The 12,888-nt window shown below is 31.3% G+C and overlaps 1 protein-coding gene across 1 annotated transcript; it reads right to left on the bottom strand.

The window, feature by feature from the left end:
• Window positions 1-5,603: 5,603 nt before the first annotated feature.
• LOC105628067 (alpha carbonic anhydrase 7) lies at window positions 5,604-7,958 on the bottom strand. The gene is made up of 7 exons (XM_012209387.4): window positions 7,507-7,958; window positions 7,192-7,406; window positions 6,796-6,902; window positions 6,458-6,560; window positions 6,150-6,317; window positions 6,022-6,075; window positions 5,604-5,918 (listed from the first exon to the last, which is right to left on the bottom strand). Exons 1-7 carry the CDS (start codon window positions 7,598-7,600, stop codon window positions 5,832-5,834), a joined length of 828 nt encoding a protein of 275 aa, XP_012064777.1. The 5' UTR covers window positions 7,601-7,958; the 3' UTR covers window positions 5,604-5,831.
• Window positions 7,959-12,888: the final 4,930 nt, after the last annotated feature.

Consider the following 12,888-nt stretch of genomic DNA (forward strand, 5'->3'; position numbering starts at 1 on the left):
AAGTAGCAGCTCAGGAATGGTACCAAACACTCAAAACAAGATTCATTCATTCCTTCTCCCAATTGGCCACAATATTCCGAGCTCGGTTCATAACATGTGTACCATCAAGGAAAATATCATCTGACTTGGTAGATTTGAAAAGAGAGGGAGAGACCCTGAGGCAGTATGTATCTAGATTTCAAAGAATGGCGATGCAAGTTGAGAGCTTGAACGATGATGTAGCCGTTAGCGCTATGGAAAAAATTACAAGTACAGCAGATTTTTTGAAAGTTTGACTATAAACCCTCCCCCAACCTTTTCCGAGCTTATGTCATGAGCCCACAAATAATGAAATTAGACGAAGCCTATAAGACCCAACAGCATAGATCACCTAGAGAAGAGAAATATAAACACAGGAGACACCCATCACTGGTAAGGAGGCGATCGCCGCGAAGGACATTGCTTATTCGACTCCCACATGCTAGTTACTCTATTCAAGGCCCAAACTCCAAGGATGGAAAACCACAGCAAGATTGGGAGTTTACCCCTTTGAACGGGCCGCGTTCAAAAATATTGTCTTGAATAAGAGAACATGGTGATCAAATACAATTCTATTATCCTAGGAAGATGGAGGAGGATACCTTGAGCTATCGAGATAAGAGCAAGTATTGCAAGTTCCATAGAGATGTAGGCCATGAGACCGAGGCCTGTTAACAACAAAAGAAGGAGATAGAACGCCTTGTGCAGAGGGGCGAACTGAAGTAATTTGTTGGAAGAGCTCAAAGAGAAAGTGTACAGAAGGATAAAAAATCGACGGAATGTCACACCCTTGGAACAATCCATACCATATTTGGTGGCTCATCAGGGGATCATAGCAATTCAGCCAGAAAAGGAGAGCCAGAGAGATCTATTCCATTCTACCCCAGTAGAGGCTGAACATTAGGCCACCCATATCATTCTTTGAGGCTGATGGAGAATTTGTACATACCCCACACAATGATGCCCTAGTAATTGAAGAGATTTTGGAGAACTTCCTAGTAAAAAGAATATTAGTGGATGAAGGTAGTGTAGTGAATTTGTTGACAATGGAGGTATTCAAGGCTTTAAAATTGGACTAGGTGAAGTTTAAACCTGTCCAAACCCCCTTAATTGGCTTAACGGGAAAATCTGTGCAAGTGTCTAGGTCTATATATGTAACCCTAGGGTTCGGAACCAAAGTCTCATCAAGAAAACTCAAATTAGAATTTATGGTGGCGGACATTCAATTTCCATACAATGCTATATTGGGCAGGCCAACCCTATATGAACTAGAAGCTGCCATATGTATCAGATACCTCACCATGAAATTTTACTCGGATAAGGGCGAGGTCATTGCCATTAGGGGAGACCAGAAAGTAGCTCAGGAAGTATACATGATAGCACTAAAAGGGTTGCCTCTTACCCTACCAATCATGTGGATTCCAAAAGATGAACCACTGACAAAATCGACCAAACACCAACCCTTTGATATCCCCAGACATAATGTAGACTCCAGCCCAGCACCTATGGGCGAGCTGATTACATAAAAAGTGAAATAGGGGAAGAACTTGACGCTGGGGATCTACCAAGGGAAGTACAAGGTAATATTAAGGCAAGTTTAGAAGATAATGTTAATAGCTTTGCTTGGACCGCGGAAGACATAGTTGAGATTGATCTTGATACCATATCCCACAAGGTCAGCATTGACCCAAGCTTCAAGCCGATAAAGTAGAAAAAGCAGAACCATGGTCCAGAGAGATAGCAGGTTATAGCCATCAAGGTAAATAAATTTTTAAAGGCAGGGTTTATAAGGGAGGTGAACTATCCAGAGTGGATGACGAATATAGTTTTGGTTTCCAAAGTCCAATGGAAAATGGAGGTTACGTGTTGACTTTATCGATCTGAACAAGGCATGCCCCAAAGATCCATACTCTTTACCCAATATAGATCAGCTAGTAGATTCAATAGTCGGCTATGAAGTGTATAGTTTTGTGAATGCAGCAGCTGGGTACTATCAAATAAGAATGAACGAACTAGATGAGGAAAAGACGAGCTTTATCACTGATAAGGGAATCTACTGTTATCAAGTCATGCCGTTCAGACTAGAAAAGTGGGAGCCACATACCAGAGGTTGGTCAATAGCATGTTTTGAGACCAGATTGGGCGAACCGTGGAAGTATACGTAGATGATAAGATAATAAAGGGCACCCGAGTTACTGACCATCCTAGAGACCTACAGCAAGCATTTGAATTCTTAAACAAGGTTTAATATAAAGCTCAACCTAGACAAATGCACATTTGGAGTTAAGGCATGGAAGTTCTTGGGTTTCATGATATCACAAAAAGGGATTGAGTCGAACTCAGAGAAGATGAAGGCAATTTTGGGGATGCAGGCACCCACCAGCATCCATGAAGTTCAACAATTGAATGGTCAAACTACAGCCTTAGGGCGATTTATCTCTTGTTCGGCCAAGAGATGTATGCCCTTATACGAATCCTAAAACAGCTGAAGGATTTTCAATGGGATGAAAAATACCAGCTCGCCTTCGAAAAGATTAAGGATTTCTTGTCTTCCACTCTCCTTCTGAGCAGACCCAAGAAAGATGAGCCCTTATAACTTGTATTTAGCTACTACTGAAAGCTCGATTGCATCAGTACTGATCAGAGAAGACATTCCAATCTTTCTTCGCCTGAAGGAAACAATGATCCTCGTTAGGGCAAACGGAGAAGTGATAAAGCTCTCGAACTGCTTGAGCTGTTAAAGTGTGTCCATTTTAGTGAGCTAGGGCAGCTATGGCGCATAGGAACCTCAAGCCATTGGGGTGCAGTTGACTAATGGTGATATTGTATTCATTGAAGAATGATCAAAGGTTCAGAAAAAGGGAATCGAACCCTAGATCGGAAACTTTCTTCATACATCATAATAGAGTCTTCGTCCAATGGCTCGGTCACCCTTATATTCTCTGAAGGCCCAATTAATTTATACTCTAGTGCTATACTGTACATAAAATATATATCCAACAGCTCACCCTTGTCAATATCAGAGGGAACATCGATGATCCTAACGTTCTCCTTTCTATCTTTAGCCTTGTCTGCCCCTGAGTCTATATCCTCAAAGTTCTCGTCTCCAAATTGATCATGTAATGCTTACATTCTCGTCCTCTGAGGAACTTATGATCTTAGCTAATGAAAAAAAAAAAAAAGGAAAGGAGAAAATATAAAAAACTTACTTGAAAATTAGAGAGAAAAGGAGTTCTAGAGAGAAACTCTCTAGTGGTTGAGAAATGGAAAGTGAAACAAATGAGGGGGAGGGGGAGAGAGGCCTTATATAGGCCAGGCGAGGCACTGAAGAGTCCCTCATTAATTGAAGCAACTCTTGGGTGCCCCCCTAAGACTAATGCCTCGTTCTCGTAGAAATAAAAGCTACCATCACTTGACAGCCTTCACAAAGCCTAAAAAAATAAAATAAATAATAATAAATAATAATAATAATAACAGACAGTAAAAAGACATAAGCATTACATTTGGACATAAAATGACCAAATAAATTAAGGAGGACTACTATTAACATATAATAATAATATATATTAAAATAATAATATGAAACTCTTAAATAAACTCAAATTAACAAATAATATAGGAGTCATAATCCTTATCTTAATACAATTGCCTAGGATTCGGTATATATACTCCAAGTTTATCCCATTAAAGAATTAATTCATAATTTACTACACTTCAAATTCTGAAAGCTTAACAATGATAATGCTTAATCAGTTATTAATACTTCATCATCTAGCTGAGAATTAGCAATGGTGATTTTCTATTAGCGTCATTCAAAATACTTCATCTGCCCCTCCCCGAAAAAAAAAATTTACAAAATAGATTTTCTTATAGAAAGTAACATTTTTCCTTACAAAATATAAAACTACCTTTTGCTTCCAAAAATTTTAAAAATTTCATTTCACTCTTTTAACTGTATTTTCTAATTCCACACTTGAGGTCAGGGCTACAAGAAAATTTAATTTTGGGTTAAATGGGGAACTAAAGCTTTCATTTTTTAGTTCGACCTCAGTTTCGAGAAGTTCAAAAAGTTTGATTAAAATTAAACAGACTAAATTAAGTCATTTCAGTTTTGACCTATAATTTGATTTGAATTGATTCTTATTTTTAAAGTTTGGTGTTGAGTTTATTTCATTTATTTATTTTTGTTGTTTGCTTTCATCTTTTTTTTTTTTTTTTTTTTTTGTTTCGATTTTGTATTTCTCTTCCATTCTCTTCAAGTTCTAGAGATTTTACATAATCTATTTGGATATTTTGATACTTTGTCCTAATTGCTTCGATTATTTTTGGTTTCAAGCTTCTGAGGATTTGAATTTATTGCATATCGTCTTGATTGTATTGATCCATTCAAGTGATTCTTTTCTGGTTGATTTCATCGATTGATTTTGATTTCTAGAGTTTTATCCCTTTCTTTACTTTTGTGCTTGAATTCGTTTTGAATCAAGCGATCAATTTCTTCACATTGGGGATTATACAGGGATGATAATCCACCATTTTTTTTTTTTTTTGATCTATGACTTTGTTTGCTTAGATTGGTTCAAAGATTCTAGTTTGTTTTGCCAATTCAATGATTCGGTTTATTCATAGATTCCAATTGTAAATCTATTTTGTCAATTGAATTTGTCTTCTCTTCATATTTTCTTCGATTTATTTATTTTGCGATTCAATATGTTCATCTAATTTTTCCTCAATCACATTAGACGAAAATACCAAAATTATGATTTATCTGTTTCTTATTTTCTTGTCAATTGTTCTTTATCAATTTCAATTTCATTTTAACTATTTTCTTCTATTTTCTCTTTCACATTTTATCTTGGTGTGAAATTGAAATTGGCGTGGAAGTTATTCTAATTTCTTAGTTTATGCATCTTTTACGAGCTTTTGTGCATAGCGGCTTGGATTTGATGGCTGACTAGTGTTTGATGTTAGAGAATCTTAAATGATTTGTCAATTCGTGGAATGTTTTGCTTCTTGATTGGTTATGTGTCTGATGCTAAGTTTTTAATAGCAAACATTGGGTACATGATATGATGCATATGATGGGTTGATAACAATTTAAATCCCAAAAGTTGAAAATCTTGCCTAGTTATATCTCTTGATTGTAAATCATTTGATGAGTTGATGGTTTTTCATTGCATCTGAGACTATAATTGGTCTTACCTGCTTGTTTGATACAAGGAAGCAAGAACTGTGCTTCAAAAATCAACTTGAGGAGTGTGTAAATAATATTAATAAGATATGATTGTAATTTTATTTTTTTATTATATTTTTGTATAAATACTTTTACATTGATGAATAATAATTGAGAGAGTGTATTTCGTTTAATTATATTTTGTAATATATACATTGTACGTTAATGATTTTGGAAGTAATTTCAAATTCAATTACAAGTTAAATATGGCTACCAATTAAAATTAATTATTAATTGATTATTCATTTGATTAGTTTAGGCCATTGTAGCTTGGAGGTTCGAATTTCACGAATAAAAATCTAATTCCACTAACATTTAAAAAAAAAAATCTACAAAAAGAATTAAATTATATTTACGTACTCCTTATTAATTATAAGTTTCCAGCAGTACTGATAAGTTCTTTCCATTTATACAAAACAATTGACTATATATTTATATCAGCCGAAAAAAAAAAAAAGAAATATAATCTACACGTAGGACATTAACTTACAACTCAAAATTACATGGAAAAAACATTAAACTACTACTTTATTAATCATAATGACCATATACATAGCTGCAGATCACGAAATAATTAACGAAATTAATTATTATCAGTTGATTCTGGTTTATAAAGTTGCACTGATCTTCCATTCATTAGTTGAATTGGTCTTGCATTTGTGTCTGATTCCTGCAAATATAAAATTAATTTAAATAATAATTATTAAAAATTTATCAGCCAAATAATATATTTATGGAAAAAGTTATTAATAAAACCAAAAATTATTACTCACATCATGAACAGCTACACGAAGCAAACGCACTTGTTCTCTTGATACCGTCCTAACCTGAAATTTAATGAATTAAATTAGCAAAAGATTTAATCTAATTTTTAAGGTTATAATAATAAATTAGGGCAAACCTTTGTAACAATGGTCCAAAGGACATTTTCAGTGCAAGGAGGAACTGTAAGTGATCCCTTATATCTATAATACTTTCTGCTGCGTAATTTGATGCTCTTTGGATTTACCATTCCCACCACTGTCTGTAATTTCCTAGTTCCGGCCACTGATCTTAAATGTTTGTCGACCTAATGAACGAGAAATATATATCGATTACGAGTTTTAAGTCATTTCTTATCCATGCTAGTTTGGTAAACCGTAATACTATTACACTATAATAGTTCACCAAACGTAATATAAGACTGCGAGTTTAATTTATAACACTTACTGATGATAAAAAAGAGTCAGGCCTTCCAATTATGTACATAACTCCGATAACAGCAACCTTTCCATCAAGGCTTTCATGAACCATGTGTAGCTCTAGAGCAAACCTGCAATTACAATATATTAGAGACTTATTTTTCTTTATATTATAATTAAATATACGAATATATAAATTAAATATTTATATATTTATATTTGGCTTGATTATTCAAGTTGGAAATCTTATAGTTCTACAAACGTCTCCAATGCTATTAAGTCAAAATAATTAGTATTTTATATAAATTGTCTTTTCTTTTTTACAACTTTTTTGGAATTGGATTAGAAGATATTAATTATGCAAACCTCACTCCATTGACAGAATGCTCAGAAGGAGAGTGCCAATGACATTGTTTAAGAATATATTCTGTTCCATTTATTTCAGTGATTCCTGCACCATTTTCCCATTCCATCTGCATCCAAAATTTTTCTTTTTTAAAAAAAGATGAATCAAGAAAAATTAGGAATAATATATATATATATATATAAAATTAAGAAATTAATAATTGATAACCTCTTCTGAATCAGTCCTTCTAGTAATTGTCTTTGGGTCAAATTAATACATCTCACCTAACTTAATAAAAAAAATTTTCTAGTTTTTGGGGTAGATATGAATTTCAATTTTGTTTTTGTATTATAGTAAATATGTAGATAAATTTTTTGATGTTTACAATTTTTAATTTCTAATATTTATTTGCTTACCATCATATCATGGCCTCTATTCTTAAGTGTGGCATTAGAAGACTTGTATTCTCTTTTAAGTTTCCCTAAATGAGAAACTACTTCAACTCTTTCATTCAGGAGATCGATCGGAGATTGCATTGATCCATTGTTACAAGCACTCCATTCTGGATGAAGCTCTCCCCATCGACTTGGCCCTTTTTCGCCTTCATAGTAATCAAAATCTTTTTCATCCTCTACAAATTACGAAAAACATATATGAATTCATTAAAATATCAAATAAAAGAAGTTTCTGTGAATGAAATTACAAAAGAACTCAAGAAAACAAAGTCTTACCAATTTCTTGAGATGATATTGGAAGGGTATGCAAGAGAAGAGAAATGAAAATAAAGCGAGTGAAAAACAAGATTTTGAATGCTAGCTTTCTCATATCTCCTTGATGGAGGCTTGTTTCCTGATATGATATATATAATATGAATTCAAAGCAGAAGAATACATGAATCTAGCTCAAATGAGAAATCAGAAAAAAAAAAATAAAGATTAGTTGAAAATGGAATAATTTAATTTATTTGTGCATATATGCTTACCAATTCAGCAAATTACCAGTTTGAACATAGGAAGGCAACTGAGAAAGTCATATAGTCAACTGTTTGCTTATTATTTGTGACAGTGATTTTCGCAAGTGTACGAAATCGCAACAAGTAACATAGAATGCGAAGAGTATCGTTTCCACAGAGATTGTATACCAAGTACCAAAATTATGTTAACCTACTATTATTTAGACGGCAATAAGGGGAATTATTTTTAAAAAATTAATTAACAAATAAAAGAGGATAAAAAGAAATCAAGCAACAGTAATTGAATAAAAGAAATCAAGGATTTAAAGCTACTAAGGATTTTGATTTCACTTAATTCTATCCAATTTATTTTATTAGTTCGTTAATCAATTTTAATTGTTCAAATAGGAGAAACAACCCTAAAATCACTAACAAGCTCTTCCGATATATTGTTAGCTATTTTAGCCCGGTCTAATTACCTATCTTCCAATAGTGCAATCAAACACGAATTAAATCATTAAGTTTCCTGGTTTGTTTTGTGAATTCATAACCTAAAGTCATTAACTTATGAAAACCCTCCATGAGTCAAACCATATAGCTTCCGCATCAAGTTATTATTCTCATGTAATTTATTACCTTTTTCATATCAAAAACTCTTCTCCCAATAGTGATTAATGAAATAAATCAATCCAGGGGAGAAACTCTGCCTGGAAGCATTAAGTTTAATAACAAATTATGCTTTGAACAAAGCAAAACAAATCTAATATTATAAATTGGAGAAGAAATTAAGCTACATCAAATCCCTAGTATGAAAGTTTAGTTCGACATAGTAATTAAATAAAATTCAATAATACTTAATAAAAATTTCATAATCAATGTGAATAATGAAACGTAAACAAGATTAAGAGTTTAGAGATAAAAACTAGTCAATAATTAATTCTGGACGGCTTCCTTGAATCTTTGCACAAATCTTGAGCGCTTGAAGTCTTGGAAAGAGAGAAGAACAATAGAACAAAAAACTATCAAAACTGGATATATCTACAATGAATGGCTCCTCTCTTTATATAGACTTCCTGAGAGAAAATCCGACTTCGTTTAGGAAATAGAATCCTTAAGAAATCTTTTTGGAAATAAGAAACTGTTTAGGCTTTGGATTTCTTCTTAATTAAGACTTTTCCATCTGCCTAAATAGGATTAGATCTTGATTTGTACATCAAGAAAGTATCTGAGGTGGGCCCATGTAAGTTATAGAGACTGGCTAGCGTTCTTGATTTAAGACGGCACTTAATTCGCAGCACGGGCGTGCTGTTATACACGGTCTGGGCGTGCTAGAGCCTGAGTTCTAAGAATGGTTCAGCACGGGCCGTGCCCAGCGGCACGTCTAGAGAAGAATCTATGGCACGGGCGTGCCCCATAGCACGGCTAGAGCGTGTTAGGCTCTGAGTCTCCAGGATGAAATGCATCACTTGCGTGCTTAGGCAAGCACAACTTTGTGTTGATGTCCTCTTACTGTTCACATTTTACATAGGGCCGGTGTAAATAGTTATTGCAATATCTTTGTTTCAACAGTGGATAGGAGTTGGTTTATTTGTCGGTGATAATTAGAAGTGATTGATGCACGTAATAAAGCTGTTCACAGTTGGAATTGCAAATGTCAACTTGTGCAGACAATTATTAATTTACTAGTCAAATTTTTGGTAAGTTTGAAATTTAATTAATAAATATGTCTAGTTTCGTAATATCAGAAATTAAAGATTTGAATGCTATAGTATATTTCTAATATTAATTTGCTTCTATGCCTTTTTAGGTACAATTAGAATTAATTTTATTTTGTAAACAATGTGTTGATTGGGATGATAAATGATTATAATTTTCCGTAAAGGTGTGAATATAAGTTCGATCACTTGAAAACATACTTTACAGGGAGGACAGAACCTTTATGTTCTAAATTCAAAATATGAATTCAAGTTTGATCTCCTGGAAAAATATGCATTTCAAGTATGAATTCAAAATATTGTTAGACGAAAAATTTTTACTTAGTAAGATAAATTAAAATAGATATTAACAATTAAAACATGGATTTCTCCTCCTCAAATGTCAACTATATATATTTCCAAAGTTGGGTGAACCACATCAAAATAAGTTTTCATAGCCTCTGCTAAAATAAGTAGATGGGTTTGCTTATATTTTATTGACACTAGTACCATTTTTTTAAACAAGTAATAAATAAAAAATTTTTCTTAACAATATATTTTTTTTCATAATTATTTTTCACATTTCTATTTGAATATAATGAAAGAAAGAAAATCAATTCATTTTTCTTTATTTAGAAGGGAAAAATTTTTGAAAGAAAATGGTATTGTTAAAAATTGACGTGTGTTCATTTATTTGTAAACAATAACATCTTATTCTAATTATTTTTTGGTGTATTTGGATAATTTTATAAAATAAATGTTTTTCTTTTATTTTTTCTCCATTATTTTCCCTTAGAGAAATTCAAAACATACGAGTACAAATAGAAATTAATGAAATATTACTTTCTTTAATATATTCTTTCCCTTTTCCAAATAAAGAAAAATGCCTTTTTAAAAATATTTCCCATAGTTATTTTTCTCAATTAAAAAAAATACCCCTATCCAAAGGCTTAAAGTTCCATATGTAATGTATTAATCGATTAAAGGATTAGTCATGTGTTCTTTCATCTTTGAATGATTTGAATAATTCCCACATGATCAAATTTCATTTCCTAGCTAACTCTTTTGAGTATTGGCTTGTATATAATGATATAGTCAAATGGATATTTTAATTGAGAAATCTAGATGTTTAAGTACAAATTTTTTTTTCCTTCCCTTATTTTTCTAAAATAGAAAATTATTAAAAAATGTTAAATTTTAAATCTTTAATTTTCTGAATTGAGACTACACAACAGATTTCTATTTCTTGATTCTTGAAGGATTTATTATCGACAGAAATTAATATCTAGGATAGCCTAGAAATTAATTAAGCAGAAGATTATCAAATTTGAATTTCTAATTATAATCCATAGAATATAACATTTTCAATGAGCTTATGTGGAATTTATAGAAAAATTGCATGCCTGACTCATTTATAAACTTATAATAGGAAAATGAAATTCTCAACAAATAGATCTTTTGACTTTCACTAAATTCATGAATGTGGAAATTAGTGTGAAAGGAAAAATTAAGCCTAATAGTCTTGCCTAAGAAAGAAGTAATTCAAATTATTTGATTTTGAAAATGATGTGTTAGATGAAATCACAAGCAATAAATGAACTTAAAAGTTAGAATTATGCAAAAAATTGATGTTCTAAATTCTGATGTAATGTTTTGACTATTAGAGAGAAGGAAAATATGGTTCTCTCTAATTATAATTTTGGGATAAATTAATAAACTGAACACGTTACCCTTTTTAGCACCAAAATATAAATTGTTTTATGGTGATTATTTTATTTTAGAATAGAAAGCGTTTTAAATATTTTAAAAAGTAATAAATATTTATTTTAATTTTACCACTATGATAATAATTATATTCACAATTATTTTTATTTTATTTTATTACAATTTAAAAAAATTAATTATTTTCTTAATTTTCTATATATAAATTTATGTAGAAAATATTATTTTATTTCGTCTTTATTATGGTCCAAAGCATATGCCCTTACTTTTTGAATAATTACAATGGGCCATTGACAATACTCATGCCACGTGATGATGAAAATTTTTTCAAATTTGATGTTGAAGTTAGAGTTGTTTTGATAACAGCTTTTTAAATTATTCTTAATGTTTTGACTGAACTATTTTTTATAGTGTTAGATGATATAGCATTTGAACTAGCTTTTAAAGGTTAAGGTAGCGTTTTGTGAAAAATTAATTCATATAACATTTAACTTTCACGTTTTATGAAAAACTATTTAAATAGTTAAGAATGCTACTTAAACGGTTAACAATTGCCAAAATAGATAATTTTATCGAATAGATTTTAAGTATTTTATTTTATAAGCTTCATTGAGTTTTATAAGATTTGGATCACAAATTAATCAACACGTTACAAAAATTGTATTTAACAATGATTTTATGTACTGTCAAAACTAGGATTGTGCACGATTTGCAGTGAAGTAATCCGATATAAATCTTCAAAATGAAATTTGAATTAATTTGAACACCAAAAATTTTAAGGACTATACAAGAATGCATGGAGTAAACTAAAATTATAAAATAAAAATATATAAAAAAATCATTACATATCATTGGGCTAGTTAGATGAAAAAGCCCACTAAAAAGTCCTAAGCACAACCGAAAGACAATTCAAAAGGAGGAATATCAAACTCGATATGTAACGTAAGCCCGCGATTTGTCGTTTGTGTTGTTTGAATAATATGATTATGAAGCTCATATAATGGCCCAACTGCAAAATACTTGTGCGTCAAACGATCACGCGTGAAAGTTAAAAATAAATAGTGAAATGTCGTCGTTTCAGCCTTGTCTTCTTTTTAAGCCCTAATACATAAATTTGCTACTGAATTTTAAGATCTTTTGATGGTATAGCCTCTAAATTATAAATTTTAATAACATTACACACCTCTACATAATAGTAATAATAGTTTTTTTGATGTTTTATATATATTTCCTTTTTTTTTCTTTTTCCTTCTTCTAGCTAAAGAGGACATGATTTTATTAAATAATAGCTATAAATCTCTAGATCTCAGTTAAATGGAAGTCGATTCTTGAGAAGAGCATTTTGTTGAAAGAGTAAAAAACATTTACGCTCGACGACCCGATGAAATTAAACCTTTTTATTATACTAAAAAAAATTTTGAAAATTGGCTTAATTAGAAAACTTACAAAAATTAAGGACTTAAATATGATAGAGTTAAAAAAAATGTAATTAATTGAATCAACAGTTGATTTAACTTTTTTTGTGTTTAGATTACCACAAGTATTCTTAATCCACTGTGGTAGAACTAAATTCTACTCACACGGGATCGGTTCATTAAAGGGTAAAGTGCTCTCAATAAGTATTTTATCAATCCATGAGAATAATTTATTTGACTTTTATCAGCTGTTTACTGCTAATTAAAATTTTTTAGAGAATACACCTTTCTAATCTAGTTAGTTCCACTTGCAAACAAATGCAAAAATTG

The sequence above is a fragment of the Jatropha curcas genome, chromosome 1 (assembly GCF_041381405.1).
Source record: "Jatropha curcas cultivar XTBG-Jc1 chromosome 1, XTBG_Jcur_1.0, whole genome shotgun sequence".
In the NCBI taxonomy this organism is placed as follows: Eukaryota; Viridiplantae; Streptophyta; class Magnoliopsida; order Malpighiales; family Euphorbiaceae; genus Jatropha; species Jatropha curcas.

Excerpts from the sequence above, each read along its gene's own strand:
- LOC105628067 (XM_012209387.4), bottom strand. The coding sequence starts at position 7,600 with ATGAGAAAGCTAGCATTCAAAATCTTGTTTTTCACTCGCTTTATTTTC. Across the intron at positions 6,318-6,457 it reads CTGACTCTTTTTTATCATCA|GTCGACAAACATTTAAGATC; the intron begins GTAAGTGTTATA and ends CTCGTTCATTAG. Across the intron at positions 6,076-6,149 it reads TTTGGACCATTGTTACAAAG|GTTAGGACGGTATCAAGAGA; the intron begins GTTTGCCCTAAT and ends ATTAAATTTCAG.